The 23,628-nt window shown below is 49.0% G+C and overlaps 2 protein-coding genes across 2 annotated transcripts in view; one reads left to right on the top strand and one right to left on the bottom strand.

Moving 5' to 3' along the window:
* Positions 1-1,386: 1,386 nt before the first annotated feature.
* Positions 1,387-23,628, top strand: part of XRCC6 (X-ray repair cross complementing 6) — a 47,326-nt gene continuing 25,084 nt past the window's right edge. The window contains exon 1 of the mRNA XM_034987399.1: positions 1,387-1,403. The gene's annotated coding sequence lies outside the window, so the exon portion shown is untranslated. The remainder of the gene's footprint in view (positions 1,404-23,628) is intronic.
* Positions 5,774-23,577, bottom strand: DESI1 (desumoylating isopeptidase 1). The gene is made up of 6 exons (XM_034987402.1): positions 23,212-23,577; positions 14,520-14,541; positions 13,305-13,374; positions 10,882-10,991; positions 10,089-10,211; positions 5,774-8,395 (listed from the first exon to the last, which is right to left on the bottom strand). The coding sequence occupies exons 1-6, from the start codon at positions 23,297-23,299 to the stop codon at positions 8,302-8,304; spliced, it is 507 nt and encodes a 168-aa protein (XP_034843293.1). The 5' UTR covers positions 23,300-23,577; the 3' UTR covers positions 5,774-8,301.

Here is a 23,628-nt window from a genome sequence, read left to right as displayed (position 1 = left end):
TGGTTTCCTCTTATGGTAGGGGAGTTTGGGGGGCCATGGGGAGGTAAAGTGAGTTATCTGCCACAGGCAAAAAAACTTAGGAGAGTACCAAAATAAATCTAAAAATAAATGGCATTTTAATTTAATTTTTTTCTTTTTAACTTAATATTTTTTAAAAAATCAAACTTAATGCAAAAGAATCCATGATGAGCAGAATATCAGAAAAAATTTAAAAGACAGGATCAATAGGGGCAGCGCCTGGGTGGTGTAGTCGGTTGAGCGTCTGACTCTTGGCTTCAGCTCAGGTGGTGATCTTGGATCCGTGAGATCCAGCCCTGAGTTGGGCACCATGCTGAGCTCAGAGTCTGCCTGAGATTCTCTCTCCCTCTCCCTCCCACTTGTGCTTTCTCTCTCAAACAAATACACAAATCCTAAAAAAAAAGGATCAATAATTGTGCCCTGCTGAGGAGCCATATTCAAGCTGGGCAAAAGAAAAAATCTGCCCTTTTTTTCCAGGCCCTGTGCCAGAGTCTGATTTATTCATTAAACAAATGCATTGTGCTACACACTGTTCTGGGTTCTGGGAAAACCATAGAGAACAAAACAAGGGCCCTGCCTTCAAAAAGCTTTTGTTTTCTGTTAGATGCAGACAGCCAACAGAATCATCTCTGTGGGAAGGAAAACCCAGCTCGTTCTCCTGCTCCTCCTGCTCCATCCAGATCTGGTCCCTGGGACTCTGGGCACTGGCAGGACCTGAAACCCCTCCCAGGGCCCAAGAGCGTAGAGCCGGCGGGTGGGGCTGGAATTGTGTAGATTCGCCTCTCATATCTCACAGCCAGTATCTGTTCCATTGCCGAAGAATTCCTACGAATTGATTAAATGCAGATACCCAGGTCCCACCCCTGCTGCAAGGATCCAGAAGCTGTAGGATGGGGTTCACAGGGCAGGACAGGTTTTTGTCTCCTGTGGATTGGGTCCACAACAATAGCACACCTGTGCCTTAGACCTGGGGGAACTAATTTCCTTACAAATACCTTTCACAGTCTCTTCCTGAATTCTCACCTCAACCAGAGGGAGTAGCCCTTGTGGCCACCAATGTGTCCCTTTAAGAGAGAGGCTCATCCCTGGCAACTGGTCCTCAGATGGGGCCCTGGAGCTGCCCTAGGGAGAGGGAGGAGTAGGACTGGGGAAACTGGGACTAGAAAGACTGGCCAGAGGGCATTTCCAGAGCACGAGAGGAAGCCAGGCCTGAAGACAGGGGGCCTGAGACCCTAGCCTGGAAGGCTCCTGCTCAGAAAGGCTCTGGCCCTATGGGGCCAGGCATTTGCCTGAGGTTTGGAGGTTAGTGTGGCTTCCATATTTGGTTTGGACACTGTGGCTCCTACCCTGGGTGTTTCATTTACTTTTGCCAAGAACCCTTGGAGGTGAGTACCCTTCCATCAATTTCTAGAGGTCGGTACTGACACCAGAGAGGTGAAGTTGGCTTCCCAGGATCACAGTGTGGTCAGGATTCACATTCAGTTTTGTTCTTCCGAAGCTCATGCTTTTCCCTGCCCCCTTGGTGGAAGGCCAACTGTCAGCATGTGCTGAGCGAATATAGGGGCTTTGGACCCTCTTTTTCCCCACCTGGAGTGTGACTTTCTGAGGGTGGCAGTCCCAGCCTGAGGGGCAGTCTTGATGTAGTGTGTGGACAGTCAGACTGACAGCTCCTGGGCTGCCCCTCCTCCCCAGCTGGGTGACCTTGGGCAGGCCCCTCCCAATCTCTGAGCCTGTTCCTCGTCTATAAATGGGGCCACCAGTGCCAGCTTCTCCCGGGCTGTCAGGAAGATGAGGGTGCAGGAAGGGAGACGTGCTAAAAGAGGCTTTGCAAAGAACAGTCAGGGCTGGTCGCTGGTTCTAATTCCCTCTGGGTTCAGGGGCAAGTGGGAGGTTGGGGGAGATTGTGGATGTTGGCTTTTTTTCTCCCTCTTTCAAAATGTCTGCAGGGCTTATGTTGTTTTCACAATAAACAAGTGCATGGATTTAAACAAGTGGAAGGGTGCATGCTCAGAGGTGTTTGTGGAGGGGGTGGAGGGCTGTTGCTGGGTTGTCAAGGCCCCCTTGGGGCCAAAGCCAGTGGGGACAGGGATGACACTGCCCCACCTGGAGGTGGGGGGCAGGGGCGGCAGCCCTCCCTCCCCCTACACCTGGGGTTAGTGATCTCTGTGGATCAGAGCCAAGCCCCAGGACTGAGAACTTGGGCGACTCACTCCTCATCTCTGGAGCCAGAGGTCGGGAGAGGAGTCCCCGTGAGGAGGGGTGGTAGAGACCATCTGATCCATAGACTTCATTCTACAGATGCAGAAGCTGAGGCCCAGAGAGAGGGGGGCCTTGATCAGGGTTATTTGAGTCAGAGCCTCCATCCAGGTAGGTCTATATCTAAGTCCAGGTTTTTTATGATCCGATCTCCCCTTCAGTGTTGGCCCCACAGGAGGTGCTGGCTCTGTGCCAGGTCCTGTGCTGGACACTGGGCACACAGGTGATCAGAGCCAGGTCCTACCCCTGGAGGGTGCCTCAGCTAGTAGGAGTGTGCCAGGAAGCACCCACAGGAGGAGGGGTCCACTCTGGGGTGGGGAGAAGCCAGGAAGGTTTTGTAGAGGAAATGCTGGAGCTAGGCCTTTAGCTCTGGGTAAGCAGTTGCTCTGAGGATAGGTGGGGAGAGGAGATCCAGGTCCTGCAACAGTAACTGAAGCTGGAGGTGGAAATGGCTTGCAGTGACAGGGGCCTGCGCTTGCAGCAGGATGTGGGGGTTGGAGAGGTCCAGGGACAAGTTTAAGAAGGGCCTTGATAGGGGCACCTGGGCGGCTCAGTTGGCTAAACATCAACTTTTGATTTTGGCTCAGGTCATGGTCTTAGGGTTGTGAGATCCAGTCCTGCGTGGCTCTCTGAGCTGGGTGTGGAGCCTGCTTGAGATTCTCTCTCCCTCTCCACAGCGCCACCTGGTGCCCATCTCTCTCCCTGCAGCACGACCTTGGCGGTGGGGGTGGGGTGGGGGGGTGGAGTCTGGAGCAGAGATCTCTGCAGGGGACTCTGGGCTCCCAGGCAACCCTTGAGACCAGGACCAGTCCCACAACCCCTGCCCCCTTCCGAAGCAGCCAGGCTCCGTGGTCAAGGGCTCACATTCAGAGATGTGCCAGGCCCCTCCTGGGTTCCTTGCTGCCCTCTCAGGCCAGAGCACCTCTGAGCTTGAGGAGACATGGGTCTCATGGTCCAACCTGCCAGCCTGGGCAGGTATCCTCCTACACCGTCATCCCACACCAGAGCAGGTCCAGCCTCCACACACACAACTGTGATAAGCGGCCCACTCTTACCTAATGGTTCCCTCAAGCTTTGGGGAACTTCGCTGGAATGTTCTCTCCTTAGAGCTTCCTCTATCCAGTACCACCAGGCACCATCACTCCCTTCTCGATGGTTCTCCTTCCACCTTCCTGGGTCTTACAGATCTTTACTACATGCTGAGAGAACAAAGGCAAGTGCCACACAGCATGTCTTCAAATCCCCAGAAACGTCTGCAGAGATGTTCACAAAATCCAGTATCTCTTAGGATGATGGAATTTCAGAATTTCATCTTTGTACTTTCATTGGTTGCTTACATTTTCTAAATATAGATTATCTTCTAACAAAAAAAAAATCACTTTGGGCAAAACAAATTAAGAAATTTTTTTTTTTTAAAGATTTTATTTATTTATTCGTGAGAGACAGAGAGAGAGAGAGGCAGAGGCAGAGGGAGAAGCAGGCTCCCCGCAGAGCAGGGAGCCCGATGCGGGACTCGATCCCAGGACCCTGGGATCATGACCTGAGCCGAAGGCAGACGCTTAACCGACTGAGCCACCCAGGCGTCCCCAAATTAAGAAATTTAAGCTCACCCCAAATCCAAGCTGGAGTAGCTCCGTCAAAGCTCACGGACGCAGGGCGAGGCTGACAGCGGTTCTGCAGTCACCGCAGCTCTGGCCTTTCCTATTTCCCAGGAGCTGACCATCCCTCCCCGCAATCTGAACACCCGGGAAACAGGGAGCTTCTTCACAGCTCCGGGCACTTAGCAGATGCACAACACACCTCACCTCTTACCTGACTTCTGCACTACCCTCCTCCCTGGTTTTCTGCTGCTCTTCTTACGCCACCCCATCCCCCGTCTGTTCTCAACATAGCAGATCGCTTGTGTCATTCTTTGACCTACAAGGCCCCGCACCGTCTGACCCACTGCCTCTCTGGCCTCCACGCCTTTTACCACCCCCTTGGCTCTCGTGCTCCAGCCACTCTGGTCTCTGTTCAGTCCTTCCAGTGTTGTTTTCACTTGCTGCTCCCTCTGCCTGGAATGTCTTCTCTCACTTCCATCCTTCGTCAGATAGGCCTCAGATTAAACATCACCTTGTCACACGACTTGCCCAGCCTCCTCACACATATCCCCCACTCACACGCTCTGCTGCCGCCTGGTTTTATTTCCTCCCCAGCACTATGCCACCTGAGATTACCAAACTTCTCTCCCCTTTTGTCTCCCAACCTCCCCAGAATAGAACCCCTGCCAGGCAGGGGCCTTGAGCCTGCTCAGCACTGCACCCCTAGCGCAGAGCCCAGCACTGCTTTATGTATAATAGGCCCCCAGGGAAACCTTTGTGGGGATAAATGAGCTCACCCGATTGACTTGCCGTGAGTCACAAAGTCTAAAGGTAAAACCATTTGCCATTTCCCCCACCAGTAGGCGGTACACATCTGCAGCATCTTGTAAACCATCCTCAGCAGAGAGGAACGGCCGCCTCTGCGCGGAGCTGGTTCACCGGAGTCCCCACAGTCAGTGGCTGTGGAATGCATTCTGCCCTCAGCCCGACATTCATTGAGTATTTCATCTGTGCCAGGCACTGAGCAGAGCACTTGGCATTTACTCTCTTGAAAAGCACCCTGTGAGGTAGGCACCATTTACCCCATTTTACAGATAAGGAGACTAACAGACTGGCCCCCAAGTGGCAAAGTTAGGACTTAAGGCCAGGCTGTGTGATCTCAGAGCAGGCGCTCTTAAGGAGTCCTGCCTCTGAACATGCCAGCTTTGGGGGAAAAAAACAATGTCAGCCAAAGCCACGTACCCTCTGTGTCCTCTGGAGGGACAGAACAGTCTTCTCTAGCTAGCATGCTGGAGACACACAGCGCCTCAACGGCGAGGTCTCACGGGTCTGGTGGTGAGAACACATGACTTAGATTCAAGGGCTCAGCCATGTGCCCCCTGGATAACTTCGTTTCTCTGCACCTGTCTCCCCATCTGTAACATGAGACCCTATCTACATCTCAAGTCCGTTGTGTGTGAAAGCACCCAGCAGAGGCTCAGCCTGTGGAAGGTGCTCACGCAAAGTGGGCCAACGGAACCTACAGACACCTGCAGCCACACTGCTGTGTCTGGTAGTACCAGGGGATGCTCAGAGAGCTAGCCCACCCATCCCCACACTTGTTCAATGAGGCCACGGTAACAAGGTGGGGAGAGATCCGTGGGGCCATCGACCCAGCCGATAGCCAAACTGAAACCAGAAGTGAACACGTTTTGGTGAGGTCAGATGTCCTCGGACGGCCAGCGTCCTCTGGAGGAAGATCTCAGAAGTTGGGGCCAGTAGATGAGGCTTTGAGTCTTACTCTACCACCAGTTGCAAGGTGACATGGGGCAAGTAATATTCTCTCTGGGCCTTTCCCCCATTTTTGTAAACCAATGGTGAAAATCACACATTATTCCCTGCTATCGTCACTTCTTATCCATAAGGCTTACAACTAAGCAAAGGCAGAATATCCAGACTCAGCAAAGTTAAGCTCAGACGGAGACAGACGTCTGGCTATGCTGGACGCAAACCCAGCCCTTCAAGCACTACACAAATGCAGCAGGCAGAAATGAGTTTATTGCGTTAGAAAAAACACCAAAGAACACCAGCAAACACCTCCGTACTAGACAGTTTGACTTCAAGGGCACAAAGGAATCTCAAAGGTACAGCTTTGTTTTGGAGAGGGGGTGATGGTTTCATCCCTCCTCCTTCCCTGTCCCTTTAAGCCAATGGACCTCCATGGAGGTGTCCACGGTAGGATACGATTACACACATGGCTCATTTCCCACTCTGCTCACCTCGCACACCTGTGTGGAGCTAGCTGGTCACAATGAGCAGGCTCCTGGGGTTCTGCTCTTGACCGAGAAATGTCAGGATGGGGTTGGGGGTCGTAGCCTGAGCCCAAGCTTCCCAAATGAGTGACGGTGGGCCTGGGATGGGGAGAAAGAGTGTGCCTTCCTGGAGAGCTCTGACGAGACAGCTGGGCGATCCCTCCATCTCCCCCCACAATCCCTAGGGCACAGGCATTGGCACAGATGGCTGCTGGCAGGAAGGGGGGCTTTCGATGAACCCAGTGACTCAGGCTCTCAGGGTAGCTACTTTGGCTAACTTCTCCTGGGTCTGGAGAGACTGCTATTAGGAGTGAAGCCAGCTGAGCCTGGATATGGGGGAGAAGGTGGGGAGGAGCCTGTGATGCCCAGTGCCTTCTGGATAGAGCTGAGAGTTCTGGGAGGAGAGGTCTGGAGCAGGAGCCTGGAAGAGAGGGCTAGGCGAGGCAAGCGGAAAAGGAGAGAAACTGGGTGGAAGGCGGGGCGAAGGCCTCCGCCAACGAGCTGCCCTCCTGGGAGAGATCCAGCCTGAAACCTATTCTCCATGAGCCCAATTCCGCCAGTAGGTCCACCACATTAAATAACAGTCTCTGCTGGTTTCTGCTCTCCAAAATGTCCTTTGACATCACAGCTGGTCACCGTGGAGGTGCCCCTGGTCAGGTCACAGGCCAACACTAAGGCAGAAAACCGTCTTTTCATCTAGCTGAGACCGCGATGGTGCCAACTGCTGTGACGAATGGCAGAGACAGGAGGAGATGAGGCCAGAGCTGAGCAGCAGCTTTTTGGAAAGCAAAGGCACCTGCTACGGGCCAGACCCCGGAAAGAGAACGTAATTCAAGTCTGAGAAGTGGCAGGAGCTGTGGCAGGAGGGGCCTACAGATGCCAGGGCTGGGACTCAGGGACCCGGCAGTTCTAAGTCCCTTCACCACACTCACTCCCCAAAAACTAACTTAAGGGAGGCATGTGAAGAAAAGGAATCTGAGAGCCTCTCCAGATAAGAAAGGTCTGGATTGTTCCTCCCTATAAGCTCCAGCAGCAGCTCATTAGGAAAATGCCCAGGCAGGCTCTCAACAATGCATCCTTAAAGTCAGAACGACAACGGAAATAACATGTGCCTTCAAAACACATTGAGGATAATGTAAAAAAATCTCTATTGGAAACAACTCCAAATTTTCTTGCCACCTTGATTCTGCATTATTATTATTTCTACATCAGGGATATTTTCCCAGAGCAGGGAATCCCTTCCCCTTGGTCCCTAGCTGAATATTGCATACTGGTTTGGGGGGTGGGGGGGTACAGTGACTGATAAAAACCTACATTATTACTTGCAGACAAAAGGCCTGGGTCTCTGCCACTCCAGCCCAAACCTTCATCAACTATGACAGGTCAGGAGGAAGGTCAGGCTGCTGAGGAAGAGCAGCCCACAGGCAGCAAGGCAGGTTCTCCAAAATTGATGTCAGAGGACTGGCAATCAGTAGGTGGAAGGAAGAATGGCTTTATCCTGTACTCTCTGGCCTGACACTTGCTGTCACTCTCCCTTGATCCTGAGGCTTCTGGTTGCTCCCGGCCTGGCCCCATGGCCTTGCTTGGGGTAGGGAGGGAAGGTGAGAGGTTGCGGCTACAGAGTTCACTTAGGTTGGATTAGTCCTCCTGAAGCTGGTCCCAGGTGCACCAAGTCCTTTGGTTCATTTAAAAACCAGGGAGTAACTGCTTCTGGAATGTTGCAACTGCTGTTCCACGGATGTCGTAAAAGTCACCTGGGTCCCACAGGTGGTGACAACCTGGGTAGAGCACGGGCGTTCTCTGGAAAGAGGTGCTAGGTCGGGGCTCCCCCAGCGGTGCCTCTTGCCTTCTGCTTAAACAAACCCCCTCCCCTTCTCCAGTGTGGAGGACGCTCAGGAAGCAGCGTCAAAAGTGAACTCACAGACAAGACAGCCTTAATAAATTAGTATAATACTATTATAAGGGAGGGCATTTTGCTCTGTTTCTTAGCAGCATTGTCCTACATGCAGCCTGATGATCTCCTTCCCTGGGAAATTTAAAAAGCCGTCCCCTCGTTGTTAGATCTGATGTAAAATTATAAAATAGAAATCTGGTAGGGTTTGTTTTGTTTAAAAAGGAAAAGCCCCTGCGAGGCAGGGCGGTCCCATGCAGTCCTGTTAGCTCTGGCCGTTGGGTCGGCCCAAGGGGCTCCCTCCAGGAGGCTGGATCTGGACGGGGTCCAGGAAGGGCCGCAGGGCCTGTCCGAAGGGCCTGTGGAGAAAAGAGACCCAGGGCTGGGGTGGGCTGGGTGCAGACCATCACAACTGCGCCCACTGGGCTCGTGGTGCCACCCAACACAGCCTCATTCAGTTTTCTCACATACCCCGCACATGACATTCCTCGAAGGGCTCTCGAGATAGCCTGCTCTGCCCTTCTACCCCTGGGGTCCCCTCCTCAGTAGGTGCTGCCATCTGCTAGATCCTGGTTAGCCGTGGCTTGAACAGGTTAGCGACACACAGGGAACTAGAGCTTTCTGACCTTTCTGTGCCTGAATCTTTAACTCTCACGGTACAAGAAGATAAAATAAGGTTTGAATGAGGAAGCTGAGGCAAAAGAATAAGGGTATGGAAACGAGATCTTCTAGGGAGTACAGGGAATATTCAGGAAAAATGACAAATGCAGGTTGCCAGAAGGCGTTAATGGCACTTTCTAAAGGGCTCCCCGTTCACGCTCAGGATAGCTTGGCTGGAAAAAAACACGGCAAAAACTGGAGTCTTAGAGATTTTCCCAAATTCCTAGAACCTTAAATCAGGGGGCCCACAACACATCTCAGTTACTGGCCTTCTTTTTCTTTGGGGGATATTGCCATTTTTGAAAATCACATCCAGGTTTGAAGGGAATGAAGCATTCTCGATCATAAACAGATTAAACCCTAATCCAGGCAAGTCCTAGAACTCCATCCATCAAATAACAACAGCAAGAATGTTCCAGCTACTTCTACTTGCTTAGGGCCCCATAACCTAGATCCTTTAGTGAGGCTGTGTGGTTCAACACACCCACTAAGGAATAGGCAGGGAGGGCCAGGGCCGGGAGATGGGGCTCTCCTCACCAGCTGGACACAGCTGTCCCATTTCCTCTGCAAGTTTTTTCTGAGGGTTTCCTACCCAGATGTGAAAAACAGCTCATCTTACCGAGCCTGCTAAACCTGTCAGGATCTCTGGCGGACAGGGCCCCAGTTCAGGAGAAACTGAGTCAGAGTCAGCAGATGGACATGGTCCTGGAGTGCGTAGAGGCTGCCTGAACATAATCAACAGCCAAGGAGGGGAAAGGTAAAATGGGTTTGGGTGTGTGTGTCCTTTTAGGGGACATTGCCTGGATGATGGCCCACAAAGCTGGGACTACACCAGGGTGGGCGGGGCTACAGTGTGTACCTAAAGAAAACATTTACAGAGGGCTGACTTTGCCCTACAAGATATGAGGGCCAGTAGGACGTTGTCTTTGAGAGCATCAGAGAGCTCATGGTGCAGGGGAAGCAAGACCAACAAATGACATTTACAGAATAAGCCACACTATTAATTCTCTGATCTATCCTCTGCTTGTCCATCTAAAAGTACATTTTATGCAAGCACTTCTGGGAGCGGCCTTCTTCATGAGCAACGTGAAAGACAGATGCCAGGATTCTGTACAAATGCTGGAGCCAGATTCAAGTGGGTTTCTAAGTTCTGTGGTTGCACTCAGGCCAGGGTGGAGCGGGTCCAACTCCAAGGAGGGTGAAGGTCACACAGGTGGGCACCCGTGACTGGAGGGAATGGTGGCCCTCCCCACTGGCAGGTGCCATCACGACAGGGGCCACCTAGGATGGGAGGATTCTGCTGAGAGCAGGGAGGGTGGACGTGGGCCAGATGAGCCTCACTGACTGTGAATGGGGGTTTCAGGGGCAGGGCCAGAGATCGAGGCCACTTACGTGGATAGAATTTCAGAGGGAAGGTCAGTGATGTAAGAAGGGATCTTCCTTCCGGTCAGGAACTGTGCCACTTCGTTGGTAAAGGTGTTACAGTTGTTTTCAAAGACGTTGTAGGCCTCTCTCCTGTGCATTGTGGGAAAGGTTTGGAAAAGAGATCAGAGGGGCAGCAAGCACATTTGAGGGGATAACTCAAACCAAGTAATGGCATGGTGAGCACAGCTGAGTACGAGGACTAGGATTCTCCTTCTCTCTTATGCTCCAAAGGACTGCTGGATTTGCCACCGTGGACCATAAAACACCGATTTTTAAGGGAAGGATGAAAGAAAAATCTATGGCTCCTCTACGGTTTCAGGAGAATCTTTATACTCACAAAAGCAGAACTCGAGGGTTAGACTGCACACTTACTGCAAATGACTAAAGCTTCTTGAAGAGAAAACCTGCTCAAGGTCCCATGTCATCCCGACCCCTCCACAAGCCCCGTTTTTGATTTTTCGGGACGAGATACTTGCCCAGTGTGGGTTGAGAGCAGCAGCTGCTGATTTCAATCAGGAGGAATAAATAGCCCTTCCTTCCCTCAGCGTTTCAGCAGAAGGTTCGCTGGGACAGAGTATCTGCCTTGGAGCAATGCTGAGCTCTCTGCGGCATAACTGCTTTCTCTTCAAATTTATTCAGCAAATACTGGGCCAGACCTTGTGCTGAGTGCTCTAGGGGATGTGAGCTGGTGGCTGCCTCCGGGGCCGATCGTCTAGTGGGGGAACAGACACGACTAACCACCACCCACGTCTCCACTCACCGGAACAGAGACTCCCCCAGGGAGGACAGGTACTCCTGAAAGAGTTCTTCTGTGACTTCTGTGCTCCCCACATCAACCACAGAGTCTGGGGGCCCAAGCAATGTCCCTCCCTAAAAGAGCCAACCCAGAGAAAGTCATTAAGTCACCATCTCCACTGAATTTTTTTCATGTGGCCTCCCATGGAAGACCACCAAAGCTCTGTTCCAACAACATTTACCTTTCAGAGCACCCAGGGCAGATGAAGAGTGTTATTTCCTATTTGGATCAAGGCTGCAATGGCTTAGAGCTTCCTGTCAACTCTCCATTGCCACATGCTGGCAACGTGGCTAGGAAGCTGGGCTGCTGGTTTCTGGCAGGGCCCTGGGAAGCCGAGTCTCTGGCCGGTCAGATCCCTGATGCTGTCTACTCATCCGGTTGATTAAAAAAAAAAAAAAAAAGAAACCCAGAACCTGAAGTCTCCCTTTGTCCCCAACATGCCTGATCCCAAGGGCACAATAGGATAACCAGAAATGGCTAGCACTTGACAGGCCATCTTTCTATGCCTACATTTAAGTGTATGCAGCCAGTTTTTTCTTGTGACACACTTGATATCCCTTATGAGACTGGCAAAATGTGAAGGACCTCTGAGAAGTCTGGCGGGCTGGCAAATACTTCCACAACTCAGTTCTATTTTGATCTATGAGGCTAATCTAACAACGATGATAGGGTTCCCCAGGCAAGGGAGTTAATGGCCCATGGAAGGCCTACAGAAAACCCTCTGCCGTGGGTTAACAGACTGCCATAGCAGACCAAAGGAGAGACTGAGCCAAGGGAGAACCAGCCAAGGGTGAAGCAGCAGATCACTGGGGAAGACAGAGCTGGGAATGGACTGGGGGCGTAAGGGAGCGCACTCCTGAGCAGAGCTTCCAGAAAAGACCATTCATTCATGCAATAGCTATTGAGCACCTACTGTGTGCCTGACTTTGTTTGAGGCACTGGGGAAAGCATGGTGAGCAGGATAATTATGGTAGTCCAAGAAGAATGGTCTCAGAATTGCAAGAGACTGAAAGGTCACTAGTTGAGCCCCTATTATTCACTCATATAACAAACATGCATTGAGAACTTACTAGGTGCCGGGCCTTATGCTAGGCCCTGGGGGTACAATGTGGAAAAAACAGATGAGATTCTTGCCCTCATGGAGCTTATAGTCTAGTGGGGAAGGCAGACAAGAAAATCCCATAAACCAATGCAAAATTATGAGCTGCGATAAGGGTCTTGCTGGAAAAGTACAGAATGCCGTCAGTACGTATGACAAGGGACCTTTCCAGGCTGAGGGGTTTGGGAAGACTTGCCTGAGAAACTGACACTGAGCTCAAATCTGAAGGATGGAGAGGCAGAACCAGGTGAAGGATCAGGGAGGTGGGCTGAAGTGAGAGGGAAGGTTCCAATGTCCTCGGAATGTTCTAGGAATGAGAATCGGGTGGGGGTGGAGAAAGGCACTACCTGAAAAGAGGTCATTCAGAGAGGGAGACTGAGACTAGATCAGATAGGGCCTGGAGGTCAGGCTGAGCTTGCTGGGTTTTATTCCAAGGGCAGTGGGGAGAGTTCTGACTGAAGCAGGGGAATGCCATGATCAGATTTTCATTTTGAAAAGATCACTTCACTTCCTGTGTGGAGTCCTGACTGAGGAGCAGACGTATTGCTGCAGTCCAGGCTAGTTGTGAGGGTGGCATGGAGGAAGGTGAGAGCTCTGGAAATATGGGAAGAGATGAAGAGAGAGAGACTGACTTAAGATACATTTACAAGGTAGAACTGACTGGGCTTCATGAAGGATTTGTTAGAGGAGGTGGGGAACAGTGAGCAGAAGAAATCAAGAATGACTTTCCGTTTATGAGTACCAAAATGAATGGTTGCTTGGTCTTTGCTTGAACACCTCCTATGAAATTCTTAGATAGCTCAGAGAGAAATTTCTTGGAAAGGTGCATGGCCTTTAGAGACAGAGAGTCCTGACTTTTAGCACCAGTGCCACTTACTGGCCCTATAACTTGGGGCAACTCACTTTACCTCTCAGAGCCCTAATCCTTCAGCTGAACATTGGCTGAGTTCATGCTATGAGGTAGGCACTGAGCTGGTGATGGGAACAGGGAGGGAGACACAGTCTCAGCTCACAAGGAGCTTACACACAGCTCCCTGCAGAGACTCAGGAACAGCTCATCTACCATATCATGCTCGGTGTGACCCAGAGGGACCCACACATGCCGAGGGAGTAGAGAGGCCAGGGAAGGGTGCTCTTGAGCTGAGTCTTAAAGTAGTTATGAGGAACTACGCCACAGGCTGACATCCACTGGGCTAGAAGCCAGGTATACAGAGTGGTAGCAAAGTTCCTGGTCTACGGGAACCCCATGAACCTGAGACTGGGGAAGGGTGTGGGGGAAGCCACTCACTGGGGGACAGCTGGAGATACCGCCACTGCCGAAGTAGAACTCATCCTTGTGCACAACTATGGAGGTGTGCCTGCAATGCAGAGAAGAAATAGGATAAGCCAGAAAACTTAAAACTGGTCTGAGAAAAAGCAAATACCACACTGCGAGGAGAGTGATTTCTGCCCAAGGATAGGACTTACAAGGTCAACAGCCTTATGAAACTAACCACAGGCACAAATATCATAGACCAGAGTTTCTCAACTTTGGCACTAGTAACCTTTGGGGCTGGAGAACTCTTTGCCGGGGGGCTGTCCTGTGCATTCTAGGAGGTTTAGCAGCATCCTGGCTTCTATCCACTAGATGCCGGTGGCACCCTCCCCCCCTCCATTGTGACAATCAAATCCGTCTCCAGACACTATGGAATGTCCTTGGGGGCAGAACTGTCCTCCTTGAGAACTACCGCTATAGATCATGTTAGCAGAGGGGAGGCCCTAGATTCACCCTGATACTGACAAACCGTTAGTGAAATAAAGGTCTGCAGACCAAGGTGCGTTCCCAGGCTTTTAAAACTAACAGGAGCAGTTAACCTGGACCACGCTGAGGGCAAGACTAGATGTGGACCTATTTCAGGGGAAGGTGCTCATATTACTTGGTTTGAATCAAACAACGCAAAGGATCATTCTGGTCATCCCAAATGTCAGCAGGCTCTAGTAGTCCAGATGGAATACTGACCTATGGTTTCCTCATTAATGGAACTGAGAGCTCAGCTACCATCTTGTCTGACAGGGATGGATCCAGTACAGAGAGACCAAGGTAGACAGACATGTGGGGCCCTTGAGACTTCTGTAGTTAGAAAGCTTGGTCAGGGGTGGGCATGACATCATTCTGCCTGTCTTTAAGGCCGGGTGTCTCAACCTCAGCACCACTGCCATTTTTTGGCTGGATAATTCTTTGTTGTGAAGGACTGTCCTGTGCGTGGTAGGATGTGTATAGCAGCATCTCTGGCCTCCACCCACCCATCAGAAATGTCTCTAGACACTGCCAAATGTCCCTGGGGTGGGTGGTCGGAGCACAAAATTACCCCTGGTTGAGAACCACCACTGCTTTAGGAACTGGAAATTTGATGATACAGAGTACTGGGTTTAGAGCTGGAAGCCACACACCGGGACCTGAAATGCACAGGTACTGCTTTGTTTCATAAACTAGCCAATCAGTGTAGAGTCCCACCTAACTTACCAGATGCCTTCCAGTTGTTTCCCTGTGGAGAAAAGAAGAGATTTAGCCACTTGGGATCAGACTAAATGGCCTCCCAGCCTGAGCAAATTCGGAACATCACTCAAACCCAGAGTAACCCGGGGTTGCCTGTGTGGCACAATCGGTCAGGTGTCCGACTCTTGGTTTCAGCTCAGGTCATGATCTCAGGGTTGTGGGACTGAGCTCCGTGCTGAGCGCAGGGTCTGCTTAAGACTTTCTCTCCCTTGAGGCAAAAAAAAAAAAAAAAAAAAAGACTCCCTCCCCCCCCCCCCCTCCCCCCCCCCCCCCCCCCCCCCAAAAAAATCTTAAAAAAAAAGAAAAGAAAAGAAAAACCCGGAGTAACCCATTATAAACCTCTTGGGGGACTCTCTAGGAACACAGTTCTCCTCCAATAAGGTCCTTAGGTCCTAATACAGGTATGTTGTGTTAAGTAGGTTAAAAAGTGATTAGCATCCTTCATCAGAATGCAAGACAAAAAACACTGGTATAGATGTACCCCAATTTTGTGTCTGCTTTTCTTTCCCCTTCAGGGTCAATTCAACTTTGCCTTTTTCTTTGTCTCATATATAGAGACAACAGAACAATGGTATAAAAAAAGCTATTATCCGGGGCGCCTGGGTGGCTCAGTCGTTAAGCGGCTGCCTTCGGCTCAGGTCATGATCTCAGGATCCTGGGATCGAGCCCTGCATCGGGCTCCCTGCTCGGTGGGAGGCCTGCTTCTCCCTCTCCCTCTGTCTGCTGCTCTGCCTACTTGTGCTCTCTCTCTGTGTGTTAAACAAATAAATAAAAAAAAAATCTTAAAAAAAAAAAAAGAAAAAGCTATTATCCACTTCTTCATTTAGCATATGTGAGGTGAAATCCTTCAGGAAATGACTGGGCAAAACTTGACAAATTCCATCCATCTGAATAGTCAATGCAAATGTATTCTGTGTCTCCATATGGCAGAAATGATGTTAGGTATGGAAATGAAAATATGAACAGATCACTGTCCTGCCTTTAAGGAGCCCAAAGTCAAATGGAAAGAGAGACACACACAACTAAGTAAAAAATACAATGTTGATAGGCTCTAATTATAGAGTGGTATAATTACAGAGTGGTAAAAATGAGATGCTATATATAGGGGAACCTGGGTGGCTCAGTCGTTAAGCGTCTGCCTTCGGCTCAGGTCATGATCCCAGGGTCCTGGGATGGAGCCCTGCATCGGGCTCCCTGCTCAGCAGGAAGCCTGCTTCTCCCTCTCCCACTCCCCCAGCTTGTGTTCCCTCTCTCGCTGTGTCTATGTCAAATAAATAAAATCTTAAAAAAAAAAAAATAGATGCTATATATAATAAAGATAAGGAACTACCTTTATAAGCTGCAATTCAACTGGGGAATGAGTAGGGGCAGGAATGGACATTTCTGCGGGGGTGAATAATATGTACAAATGCACAGTTGCGATAAAGACAGGTTAGAGAAAAGAGTGCAGTGACGGTGACAGGAGGGAAAGTGGCCAGCAGGGGCGCCAGCAAAATGGGGTAAGCCCAGACAGAAGGCTGCCCTGCACCACGCTGCATTCATGGTTGTTAGGCAGTGGAGTGCCTTGATCAGATCCATGTTTTTAAAAAGACACCTATGGGGGCGCCTGGGTGGCGCAGCCAGTTAAGCATCTGCCTTCAGCTCAGGTCATGATCTCAGGGTCCTGGGATCAAGCCCCTCATTGGGTTCCCTGCTCAGTGGGAAGCCTGCTTCTCCCTCTCCCTGCCGCTCCCCCTGCTTGTACTCTCTATTAAAAAATAAATAAATAAATAAAAAATAAAAGACACCTATGTCTTTTAAGAGAACTGTAGGGGCGCCTGGGTGGCTCATTGGTTAAGTGTCCAACTCTTGATTTCGGCTCAGGAACATGATCTCAGGGTCATGAGATTGAGCCCTGCATTGGCTCCGTGCTCAGCGGAGAGTCTCCTTAAGATTCTCTTTCCCTCTACCCTTCCTCCCCTCTTAAAAAAATAAAATAAAATAAGGCATCACAGTGTGTGGTACCCAGAAGTTTGATAAATAGAGACTACATTAGGTATAATGGCCTTGGGGAAAAGGGTAAAGACCTCCAAAAGATAAATTTAACCTCAGGATTGGTGGTAAGATCTACGAAGAGATTTCAGTATGTAAGGAATTAATATGAAATACTATGTCTATTTGACATATAAACATTTCATTTCCTGTTAGTGTTGCCAGGCTAAATGAAATAACAAGGAAAATAAAATGTAGCAGAGTTCTGTCTCTCCTCCAGTTAGGAGACCAGTGTGCTTTTCACTAAAAGACCTGCTACTTTGGCCCACAAGGCCCAAATGGACAGAGTGATTCTGGACTGGGGTTTCTGAGGTAGTCCCCTAAAGACTGTGGGGCAGGCTCTGCCCTTGTCCAAACTGAGCTGAAATCTCACAGAGGTGGATGAGAAACAGACTGGATGCTGAAGGGTAGTGGTAACCCATTTAGGACAAGCATCTTCAAATGTGGATTGAGCAGACTTACATCCTTTCTTAATTTGAACTGCTTCACAGTTATCCTTATTCTCACAATATGTGGGAGAGCAGGGCAAATATTTATTAACATCATTTTACAAATAGGTAAATAAAGATGCATGGTTTGCCAGGCATAAAAGCAAGAAGGAAAAACACGGTATGACAACGTACTTGTTGGAGCAGCTCAGGTAGAAATACTGCTCAGCAGCCTGTTCTTGGGAGGAAAAGAACAGGGCCATGGTCTCCTCCATTGGGTGACAGGCATTGGAAAGTGGAACTAAATTGATTTTTAAATTTTTTGGCCACACTGGGGTGGGAGTAGGTGAGTAGGAGGTGGTGATTTGAGATTGAATTAGGTCACAAGACCATTTTGGAACATGAATTAGGCTCAGTGGATATTAGCACACTACAGAAGCAGATTATTTTCCCACCAGGATTTCCTCAGCAGGTCAAAGAGTGGGTGGGTCAGATGCCTGCGTGTCTCCAAGCTTGTTGGCACATCCAGTGCATTGATTTCGAGGCCTATGAAGTATGTGCAAGAAAACAAATGGAAGACATGGATATCAGTCCTGTTTTCATCAAGAGTAACAAAGAATGCAGAGTGAGGTCTGCATTAGTCAGCATTCCACTGATTGTAAAGTTAAGTTAGTATATAAAAGCCAAGGAGAAAATACTCCATCCACCTCCTTATCAGTTAAAATGGATGGAGAGCACATAGACATACATGCTGGTTGTAGGACATGCTCAAGATCAGCACCTGGAATACTGCTGGTGTTCTACAAAGGTCTATTTGGTGATGGGCAGCACGGGCTCTGTGCGAGCAGCATTAGGTCACCGGTACAAATCAAGTGCAGCTCCAGCTCACCTCCCAAATTTCTCTAATGATAGTGTTTTTATTTATTTTATTTTAATTCCAGTATAGTTAACATACAGTGTTATTGATAGTATATTTATTTATTTTTAAGATTTTATTTTTAAGGAATCTCTACACCGAATGTGGGGCTTGAGCTCACAACCCTGAGATCAAGAGTCATATGCTCCACCTACAGAGCCAGCCAAACACCCCTTGACAGTGGTTTTAATTGGCATTGTTTTTTTTTTAATTAAAAATTTTTTAGGTTTATTTTTAGTAATCTCTGCACCCAATGTGGGGCTCAAACTCACAACCCCGAGATCGAACCACATGCTCCTCTGACTGAGCCAGCCAGGCGTCCCTAACTGGCAATGTTTTAATCTGCTGGTTGGCTCAGCATCTGCCAGGTTACCAGCAATGTGAAGGGGTTAATGTTAACTTACAAAATCAGCTTGCTCTTCTCTGGGGCCACTGGATAAATATTGAATGTAGGTGGGAAAAAGGTAAAAGGAAACATTTGCATAACATAAGTGGGCCTCTGTGCCAATATTGTAAAGAAAAAAAAAAAGCCTATTGGCAGGAGGACTTTCCCTTCCTTTAGGCAGAGAAAAGTTATCACAAAATCAAATGCAGTACATTGTTAAAAACTGAGAGGGTATTTTGATCTTCAAAAAAAGTAGGTTTAAAACTACTTGATATTCTAATGCTAGGATTTGTTGGAGCCAGTACAGGATTCTTTCCTCATATAAAATAACTGAGGTATGAGTTCTTTTCCTCAGTACTGAGAGGGTTCCCTTTTCTTTCTTTTTTTTTTTAGAGATTTTATTTATTTTTCAACAGAGAGAGAGACAGCGAGAGAGGGAACACAAGCAGGGGGAGTGGGAGAGGGAGAAGGAGGCTTCCCGCTGAGGAGGGAGCCCGATGTGGGGCTCGATCCCAGAACCCTGGGATCATGACCTGAACTGAAGGCAGACGCTTAACGACTGAGCCACCCAGGCGCCCGAGGGTTCCCTTTTCATCACTGCTTGTTTTCATTAGTCAGGCCTCGTAGCAATGCTTTGAGGTAGGTCTGCAACATTCCACCATTCAGCCAGGCTATATTTACTGAACACCAATCACTGTGCTAGACTCTGGATAAATCTAGAGTTCTTGTCCCTAGTGGAGCTTCCAGTCCAGTTCTGGGTGTGTGTGCACACTGATGAGAAAAATAAGCAATTACAGGGGTGCCTGGGTGGATCAGTTGGTTAAGTGTCTTTTTTTTTTTTTAAAAGATTTTACTTATTTATTCGACAGAGAGAGAGCGAGAGCACACGCACAACCACAAACAGGGTGAGTGGCAGGCAGAGGGAGAGGGACAAGCAGGCTCCCTGCTGAGCAGGGAGCCCAATGGGGCTTGATCCCAGGACCCTGGGATCATGACCTGAGCAGAAGGCAGATGCTTAACCAACTGAGTCACCCAGGTGCCTCAGTGTCTGACTCGATTTCAGCTCACTTCATGATCTCAGGGTCATGAGATTGAACTCCACATTGGGCTTTGCGCGGAGCATGGAGCCTGCCTAAGATTCTCTTTCTCCTTCTCTTCCTCTGCCATCCTGCCCTGCTTGTGGGTGCTCGCTCTCTAATAAAGAAAACAAGCAATTATAAAATAGAATGATGAATGCTATGGACAGGATGTTATGAGCATACACTAGGGACACATGAACAAGATTTGTGGGGTGGGGGTCAGGGAAGGCTGCCTGGAGGAAGAGACATGTTAGTTGAGACCCTGAGGATGAGCAGAAGTTAGCCAGGCCAACCGAAAGTATTCCGGGCAGATGGCATAGCCTTTGAAAAGCCAAGAGGTGAAAAAGCTGAACAGGTTCAGTCCTATTAGTGTATCTAGCCCTTTTCCACCGGGGTTCTGCCAGGGCATTAAGCCCTCATGCCCTAAGGTATCTATTGGCAGAACTGAGAAAATAGTCATTCAGATCATTTCCCCTAGAGCTTAACTCTTGTGGAATCCAGTGGAGAAAGGCTCCTGCTGATTGTGTTGAGCATGTGTAGACAGGTGAGGGTGGAGAGAAAAGCAGAAGGATCACAAAGGGCCTTGTAAGCTGCATTAGTTTTCATTTTGCCATAATGAAATTGCATGATTACTAAATTAATTCATTAGATGGATAAAAAGTAGTTCACACAATGAGCAATAAAAATCTAAATAGATGGCATTAAAATCTAATAGATGGCATTAAAAATCTAATAGATGGGCATTAAAACTTTAAAACCCCTTCAGATTCAAATAAATTCTATGTAATCTTCAAGCTTGAGTTCAAGTCTCAATTGTTCCTATAATCGATACTTATTGTGGGGCACCTGGCTGGCTCAGTCAGTACAGCATGCGACTCTTAATCTCGGGGTCGTGAGTTCAAGCGCCACATTGGGCGTAGAACTTACTTTAAAAAAAAATTATTGAGCACCAGCTCTCACTGGCCACTGGGGACATACAGAGAAATGAGACAGAGTCTCTGCCCTCCAGCAGTTCAAGGTTCTCACTGAAGTCTTTCTGACACATGCAGCCCACCATGGCTTTTCCCTTCTTTCAAGACCTAAAATAATTGCTTCACCACTTGCTCATTCTGGCATCTAGTTATAATCTCTTTTATGCTGTTCTCTAATGTTGCACGTGCATGTATGTTATTTTTAGTGAAATAAACCCCTGGAGGACAGAGTTCATGGTTTTGTTTTTTTTTTAAGATTTTTTATTTATTCATTTGAGAGAGAGAGAGAGAGGGAGAGAGTGCACATGGACAAGTGAGAGCACGAGCAGGGGGGAAGGTCAGAGGGAGGGAGAAGCAGACTCCCCGTTGAGCAGGGAGCCCTACGACAGGGCTCCATCCCAGGACCCCAGGATTATGACCTGAGCTAAAGGCAGATGCTTAACCGACTGAGTTCATGTTTTTTATTTCATTACTATTTGTATTACGGAATTAAGCAAGGAACTGAGTATAAAGTAAAATCTCAAATATTCATTAGACTGCATTCTTCCCAGAAATAAATATCTATGTTCTATATCCTTATGTCTTTAAACCCAAGAACAATTTTGAGATAGGCTTGTGAAAAAAATAAAAAATAAATGTAACCTTGGGATACGTGCATGCACACAAAACTTTAGATTAGAAAACAATCAACAAAGGGCGCCTGGGTGGCTCCTTCGGCTCAGATTATGATCCCAGGGTCCTGGGATCGAGCCCCGCATCAGGCTCCCTGCTCCGTGGAAAGCCTGCTTCTCCCTCCCCCACTGCCCCCTGCTTGTGTTCCCTCTCTCGCTGTCTCTCTCTGTGTCAAATAAATAAATAAACTCTTAAAAAAAAAGAAAAATGTGGCCATGATTTAAAAAAATAAATAAATAAATAAATAAAGTTAGGCTTCTCTTGTCACTTTTGATCTCAACACCCTGTTTGCTTCTTGCACAGCCTAACACTTATCACAATTAGTATTTGAAATAATTATTTTCTTTGCTTATATTTAATATTTTCCCCAGTTAGCAGCTCCATGATGGCAATGAACATCTTTGTTCAATATACTGCCCTCAGTTAAGCTTAACACATGGACTAACACATAGGAGGCACTCAAAAAACAATCTGTTGAATGAATCATGAAGCAGTGATCCTTAAGGACACTTATAGCTATGATCAAACTAACCAGATGATGGCTCCATTCCAAGAAGTTTAGTTAGAACTTGACTGATGTAATCTGTTAGTGATTAGCACGTTCCCCTGTGACTTTGTAAGTTTTGCTTTCAGCTTTACCTTACTCATTTTAACAACTGGTGATCTAGGCCCAAACTTCTAGCCAACAATGGACTGGCTACATAACAATTACCTGAAGAGCTTATTAAAAATACAGATTTTGGGGTCAAAACTCCAGAAGATTCTTATTTAGTACCTGTGTAATGAGGCTCTAGAATCCATATATTTAAAACTTGGTTTATTTTGAATAGATACTATATGTGTGTAGTACACAATTCAAAAGGTACAGAAAGTTTATAGCGAAGTCTCCCTTCTATTCCTGTCCTCTGGCATCAAGTTCCCCTTTCCATAAGTTACCACTGTTTCAATTCCTTATGTATTCTTCCAGATAATTATTTGCCTACACGAGCATGTATAAATCCTTTGCTTTAAACACACCTGAATATTTAAAGAACTGTTCCAACTTTGTTTTCTCTATTTCCATTGAAAAAGACTTGTTCAAAGTGAAGTTATCTGTATTTTTAACAAGCATCCCAGGTGATTCTGATGTGAAGCCAAATATGAGTAACCAGTCACTGGCCCAGGGTTAAAGTGCAACTCATTATGATATATCAGAAACTCAAGGACATTGAAAAGATGCCTTCCAAAGTAGCCTTGATTACTTGACTTCAGCCCTCTTGTCTTACCAAGATGAACTAAAACACTCTCTAATGCGTCCATAAAAGCCAGGAAAAACTAGCCATTCAAATGGATGTTGCCAAAGCTGTTCAATTTTTCAATTCCTGGAATCCTTTCCTGCCCAATATCAACTGAAACCACAAACTCGACAATTTCTATGTTACATGAGACATTTTGGTATTTGGGTTATAATGAGGTTTGATGTACAGCGAACTAGGGCTGATTTTCTCTCCCGGTAGGTTAAGTAGTTTAATGGAGCACAACGGAAATACTTCCTTTACTAATCCTTACTGACACAACAGCACCCAACCCTCTCCCAGAATTGCTTTCTAACCATCTGGGCAAAAGCAATTAACTTAGAAACTGTTGACAAGACCGCATTGTCAGGGCAGAACTTGAATTCTCGCGTTCGGGCTCCAGTAGACCTGACTTTACCTCTACCTGGGAGCAATGGCTGGGAACCCGTGCGGCTCTAGCTTCCTATTCCCATCTACCCCAGAGACTGCAGTTTCCTTTTGGCACGGAGGGAAGGCTAAGGGCCACCTGGGGATCTCTGCAGAGTCCCTTTCACCACGAGGGGCATCGCGCGGCAGGCATCCTCACCTCCCCTACACTGCGCCGAGGAAGAGGTGTAAAGGGCTCCCCAAGTGAGGCAGGGGAGCCGCCGGGCTGCAGCGCCCGCTCACCCTACGGCTCGGAGGGGGCAGGGGGAGGGCGTGACTCCTCCATCCCTTCCTCCTGGATTCAAACGTGAAGTCGGGAAAGTGGGGCTCCAGGCGCCCGAACCTCAGACCTTTCTCTTCTACGCTCGCGCTTTCCTCCATCCTCTGGGCCCCGCGTCTCCCCCTGAGCGGTGGTCCAGGCCTCCCTACCTCTGCCGGCCGGCCCGGCACCCTCTCGCCCGCCCCCAGCCCCCTCACCCAGCATGATGGGGCTGAGCCGCCGGGCCAGGCCCTTGGACAGGTCGTACACGTAGAGCTTCACCGGATAGAGATTCGGCGGCTCCATCGGGACCCGTGGCGGCGGCGGCCACGAAGTCCCTCAGGCACCCGGCAGCGGCTTGGACCTTCCCGTACCCGACGGGGGTGGGGAACGGAGGGAGCGGGGGGACCGAGCCCAGGCCCGGCCTGAGGGGCGGGGGAAAGGCGGCCCTGCGCTGCACGCGGCCCCGCACCCGCCACCGGCAACGACTACTGTGAGGTGACAGAGCCGGGACGGGCAGGGTCCGCGCGGAAAGGGAGGCGGGGGCGAGGACGCACTCTTGCGCATGTGCCTACCGTCCCGGCGGGCGGCGAGGGGCGGGGTTTCGCGGTAGGGGGCGGGGCTTTCGCGGACGG

Source organism: Mirounga leonina, unplaced genomic scaffold (genome assembly GCF_011800145.1).
Source record: "Mirounga leonina isolate KUSES-001 unplaced genomic scaffold, KU_Mleo_1.0 Mir_418, whole genome shotgun sequence".
NCBI classification, from domain to species: Eukaryota; Metazoa; Chordata; class Mammalia; order Carnivora; family Phocidae; genus Mirounga; species Mirounga leonina.
This window is presented reverse-complemented; position numbering and strand designations above follow the sequence as displayed.

Bases quoted from the DNA above. Each gene is read 5' to 3' on its own strand.
- DESI1 (XM_034987402.1), bottom strand. From the start codon at position 23,299: ATGGAGCCGCCGAATCTCTATCCGGTGAAGCTCTACGTGTACGACCTG. The intron at 13,375-14,519 runs GTAAGTTAGGTG...TCTGCATTGCAG, and splicing joins AAACAACTGGAAGGCATCTG to GCACACCTCCATAGTTGTGC. The intron at 10,212-10,881 runs GTGAGTGGAGAC...CACAATGCACAG, and splicing joins CTGGGGGAGTCTCTGTTCCG to GAGAGAGGCCTACAACGTCT.